This window comes from Hydra viridissima, unplaced genomic scaffold, assembly GCF_058129835.1.
Source record: "Hydra viridissima isolate aposymbiotic clone 2 unplaced genomic scaffold, HvirCarnegie_v1 scaffold_13, whole genome shotgun sequence".
In the NCBI taxonomy this organism is placed as follows: Eukaryota; Metazoa; Cnidaria; class Hydrozoa; order Anthoathecata; family Hydridae; genus Hydra; species Hydra viridissima.
In genome coordinates, this window is record NW_028324312.1 from 7,097,520 (window position 1) to 7,103,552 (window position 6,033).

At 27.3% G+C, this 6,033-nt stretch overlaps 1 protein-coding gene and 1 pseudogene across 1 annotated transcript; one reads left to right on the forward strand and one right to left on the reverse strand.

The window, feature by feature from the left end:
* Positions 1-1,400: 1,400 nt before the first annotated feature.
* LOC149880223 (uncharacterized) lies at positions 1,401-3,611 on the reverse strand. The gene is made up of 3 exons (XM_090070530.1): positions 3,338-3,611; positions 2,818-2,922; positions 1,401-2,685 (listed from the first exon to the last, which is right to left on the reverse strand). Exons 1-3 carry the CDS (start codon positions 3,370-3,372, stop codon positions 2,265-2,267), a joined length of 561 nt encoding a protein of 186 aa, XP_089926656.1. The 5' UTR covers positions 3,373-3,611; the 3' UTR covers positions 1,401-2,264.
* A 1,350-nt stretch (positions 3,612-4,961) lies between these two features.
* On the forward strand, positions 4,962-5,700 carry LOC149880224 (uncharacterized; annotated as a pseudogene).
* The last annotated feature ends 333 nt before the right edge of the window (positions 5,701-6,033 follow it).

The window sequence follows — 6,033 nt, forward strand, 5'->3', positions numbered from 1 at the left end:
ATAGTAACATCAGGGCATTTGTCATAAAACATATTTATTTTAAGATAAACGATTAAGCGAGCAAATTGGTCAATTTAAACATGGCAAAGTTTGATGCATTAGTGGAACGATTAAGGTTGATGTAGTAATAAATTTAGATTGATAATATAGTTAGAACGATAACATATTAATAAACAATATTTATGTTGAACATATATGCAATAATATCTAAAATAAATTGAATGATATTGACAAAATATTAATTAATTAAGATTGATAATAAAGTTAACTAATACCTTAATCTAACTTTATTATCAGCAATAAACACAAATTTATTGCTATCTAGGTCGTAATTAATCTGTGTTTATTGTTAAACCAACAATGTTATTGAACTTTTTGTTGACTAATCATACTAACTAGCAATAAGCAACCCGTAATACGGGTTATGGTCGGTCTGTTAATTTATGGTGGCTGTTTTCCACAATTTAAAGTTGCGAAACCATTACTAATACCCTTTTAGAAAAACGCCTTCAAATTTAAAAAATTAAACCATCTGTAAAATTAAAATAAAAAGTATGCGGAGGTAAAATAATTTACCAATTACTTAACATTATTTGAGAAATTTAAAACTGACATGTCAAATCAGTGTAAGGCAGAACCATTTTCCTCGACTTTACTAAGTTCAAAACAATACGTTTTTAGTTACTGACAGAAAATAATAACACTTCATCATGCTTTAAATTGACGAAAAAAGCTAACTTTTTGTTATATTTTTTTATAACATGAACTTTAATTAATAACAGTAGTATAAAGCGAACGTTAATTATACATAAATTATTAATTTTTTGGTATCCCCTTGATACATGTTTCTTTAAAAAAGGAAATTGTCTTTAAAACGTTAAATGCACACAACTAAATAAATTTATTAAAAATAACTGAACATTTGACCATTACTATTTATGGCACAAATCTGACCATTTTTATATATGGCCTCTTTGTTTCAACAGTTTTTAGCGAACGGTAATTTGCTACAATTTACTGAAAATTCCTTTTGCTACTCGAAATTTAATTCTCTTAAATGTTTTGACACTAATAAAGGACCTCCCTTCCCCGTTTTGGCATTAATGGTGGTCAGGAGAATAGAGTTATTTTTATTAAGAGTAATCAAATTTTTGATGAAGACCTTTTACCAGAATAATAAAATGTGAAACAATGATTTAAGAATTTAACATATATAAGAATTTATCTTTCCTCAAAATTAAGCTAATTAATTAGTTAAACACCTTATAAAATTTAAGTAACTCGATATTTGACAAATGAGCAAAACTGCAATACTCACCCCCCGTTTAAAAAGATCCCCTAAGTTACTTACAACAGATTATTAGGCATAAAATAGAGAAAATTAAAAAAAAATTGAACTAATTGCATATATTTATATCATTTTAACTGACAAAAATTTACAATAAAAGGTAATCAGGTTTTCTTTTTATAAATCGTATAAATGCGTCAATCGTAAATCTTAAAGAAAAAAAAAAAAACCACATAAAAACTGAACATGGATTTACCTATTTATAGTAACCTATTTTGACATGGCAGTTAATATAAACATTTATCGAAAATGTAACTATAAAATCTGTTTCGAAGTGCAAAGGATTAACAATACTAAAATAAATTTTTTTAAAAAAAAAAAATCAAATTAAGATATAAACTGCATTTTTAGCATAATGTTGGCTTTTAGTAAATAAATAAAAGCAGTAAGTTCCAATAATGAAACTACCTATTACTCATTTTTAACAATAGACACCAACGTGAAGGTAAGCCAAGCAGTCTATCAACACAAAACATCACAACAATAACACATAGCAATAGAATATTTACACCCTTGATCCTAATATCCAGCGAAAATAACAAACCAAATTAAAATATGAAAGGCAAACCTAGAAAACCAATTTAAAGTTAACTATATATTTATCTTTTTACTAAACATATAACTACATAAAAGTATATTTGTTTTTATGTTCAATATTAGTTATTCAATTACTTCAAATTTAGGACATGCAAACACCCTAGATTTAAAGATCAAGGTTGCATACTCTCATACACATTACGCTAAACATTAACAGACATTATTATGTGTTTTGAGAATAATTAAAAAAGGCTAGACAACAAAACCTAGCTCCGAAGCAGTAACTCCGCCTGGCACTAAATGCTGCCAAGTCACAACTCTGCTATAAATACATTGCTTGGCTGGCAAGGTTATCAATCTTGCTCAACATAATGCCAAATCACACCACTTTGAAAACATGGAAACAACATAATTTAAACATATATACAGCTATAAACAAATATGGTTTCCTATAACACATTTGATTAATAATCTTTTCAATTTGATGAAGAGTAGCTTGTTCAGCTATTAGAAGTGGGACTGAGTGGTGAATGAAATCTTCCATCATAAAAAATTTGTATGTATTCCAGAGATGTAAAGAATTGTCAGGTTCACAAAAGGTCAAAATAATTGAAATCAATTGTCTAATTTTCTTCGGCATATGTGTTAAAACCGCCTCAAAAAGAGTATTCTGCCATTCAGTGTCATCTTGCAACAGACTTTTCAAAACACATGCTTCACGAAACGTTTCAAGGACAATACCATTAACAGTATGCACATCCTCCCAAGATGTTGCTCCTTTTGCTTGTAAAAGTAACAGTCTAAGAAAAAACAATACTCCAGTTTGATTAACTTTATACATTCTTACTATCACCTTATTACCACCCCTTTATCTAACCTTCCATTTACAATGTTTATCATCAAATATAAAGTGATAAGGAATGTCTACATACGAATAGCAATATGCTCTTTCATTTTCAGTATTTAACTTAAACCATGCCATTAGGTGCATATCACGCTGAGCTGCACGATCTAAAGCCATATGTTCTGCTCCTTCTCTAAAATACAACAATTGATTTTCAGGTAGATGTTTACCAAGTCACAGCACTTTAAAAACACGGAAAGAGCATAACATAAACATATGTACAAACTATAAGCACAATAAATGTGTTTAAATATGTATATAAGGTTAAATATATACTAAAATAAATAAATACCATATATACATATTTAAACACATTTTTAAAACAATTATGTAACACATATTAACACATACACAAACAGTAAAAAAACACTTTACATTATTATAAAAACACATTGATAAAACAACTATAAAGCGCTTATTACCACACACACATACATATGAAAAAAGCATATATGTAAACAATAAACGTGTGCAAACAAAAATTCTAAAAATGACGCAAGAAAATATAAAAAGATACAAAATATATATTTACAAACAATTCTCTTTACCTTCTTTTTTTTCTCATAAGAACTGTAATCTTCATAACAACATTTAACCTTTACATACAATAACATGTGACATGCCACATCAGTGTTGGCACAAAAGTTTAATTTATTTTTCTAAATTTTCTAAAGAAGAAAAAAAATAGTTAATAGCATCACAGAAATTTCAAAGTATTAATAACCCTTTTATGGAAATAGCATTAGTATAACTTTAAATAACATCCATTCCCCTATTTTCTTTCTAAAAAATAAAATAATAAAAATAAAACTGCTAAAAGAAAAACTAAAACAAACAAAATCTATACGATTTAAAAAATTAAAATCCTTTCTTCTTTAGATCCTTTCTACTTTATCTAATAAAAATTTAAATCCTTTCTACTTTATCTGATAAAAATGTATATATAACTATTTCATATACTTACTTCAATTATAATATGATATATAATTGATTAAGATGATTCTTTATGTAATATATCTTAACTAATAATTAAGTTCCAAAAGGAAAAAAGTTTTAACTCGCTCAAAAGAATCTTTCTCCAATGGCCGCGTGCATTTGGAGAACGCGCTCTTTCAAAGCCTAGTAACTAATTCAAAGCCTAGTAACTAATGACGAAACGACGTTAAACGTTAAACGTTAAACGTTAAACGTTTCTGTACTAATTATATTCATACTAATTAATAATACCTTTGAGGTTCTCATTGATGTAAGTTCTATGTTTTTTTGGATAAAAAAGATAGAACTTACATCAATGAGGATAGAGAATAGAATCAGGAGTAATAAAGTAGCAAGCATGGTAAAGAGATCCAACCTTACCGATGGTTAAAATCAAAAGCAAGATAATCAAGATTTGATCCTAGAAGATTTATCTAATACCTATCAAGATTTGATCCTAGAAGACAAAGGGTAGATGACTCATTTAGTACATTACTGTTCATAAATATAGAAAGAATGGCGAATATTAGGGTTTTTAATGGGATTTTTTACAACTTTGACTTCGAATTAGACCACTTTCCGTTGATTTTCAGGTCTATGTTTTTATATTTTTATGAATCAGCATAAAATTCTCTATCAGAATCAATCATAAAATTAGGGGGGGGGGGGGGAGAAAGTCGAGTAGCGCCGACGTTTTTCTAATACCTATATGAATCTTTTAATTTTTTATTACTTATAAAAAATCTTAGCACTCAATTTTTTTTTCTTGTTCAAAATTTACATCTAACTATTGTCCTAAATTGATAACATTTTATTTACATCGTTTGTGAAATAAAAGATGTTCTTATGTAAAAAGTTTGGTTAAATGTTTCTAATAGTTTTTAATAAAGTCTTTTACTTTATATTCAATTTTTTATTGATTTATTAGCTTTATTTGTTAGATTTTAGATTGTAGACTTTATTTATTAGATTTATTTGTTAGATTTATTTACTTCATGAATATAAATACTACGTAATGCATGTGGTTAAGTTTGATGGTTATTCACAAGAACTATCCAAAAAGTCTTATTATTTTTAGATGAAAATCCATTACAAAAATTCGAATCTTATTTAGAGTCTGCAGATATTTGGTTGGGAAAAAAAAGTATCCTATTGGAATAAACCAAAAAAATAGAATGGAAATAGGTATTCCATGTCATGTCAGATTTAGAGAATGTACACCCATCTAAAATTTGTCAAAATATTATGATACCATAAAGAATGTGATCAAAAGAATGAAATCAACAACTCTTCTTTTAAATATGATCTGGAAAACTCATTGTGATGAATGCTATTGTTGTCAGCAAGTAGAAAAACTCAGTAAAAGTTTAAATGTTACTAAATCACTAAAACAAAATAAAAAATTTATTGGTCACGATGGTATTGGTAAAAGAGTGTGGTCATTTTCTATGATTTCTACTATAAAAAAAAAGCATTGTGACAGCATATGACTTGGAAATAGATATTGAAGAACTAAAAAATGAAATCAATCCTCATTTACAGCTTTGCTAGTGTAATTTATGTGGTAAAATACCAAAACAACCAGTAACTCTAAAAAAATGTGAGCACTTATTTTGTTTTTTCTGTCTTGAGGAAAATGTAAAGATAACCAACTTAATGAAACATGTCCAAAATGTAAAGAGCTTATTTTATTGAAGATTTGATTTCCAGTATTAAAACAAATTCTCTTTTAACTATGATGACTGTTGCATGTAAATGTAAAAAAAAGTTTAATTCAATCACAGAATATGATTTAGTTATTAATCATAAGTGCATCTGTCTTGATAAATCATTAACAATAGGACAATCACCTCCATTGTTATCATCATCAATATTCTCATTTGCATCAAATTTGGTTTCATCATCATCATCATCATCATCATCATCATCATCATCATCATCATCATCATCATCATCATCATCATCATCATCATCATCATCATCATCATCATCATCATCATCATCATCATCATCATTTATTTATTTAACAACAACATGTCTAATTTTAATTAAGGCTTTTAATATACATTTATTTTCAATAAAACAACTGTATAATCTAATTAGATGTATGTATATTTTCAATAACTGTCTCTACCTAACTAGAAACCAAGATTGCTGTGGTAAAGGCATAACTATGATGAGGGAAACACACACATAGCCTTGTCAAAACCAATTTATGAAAAAAAATGTTTTTTTGTCACAGTTTGATATTATTTATCTTCTCAATTGC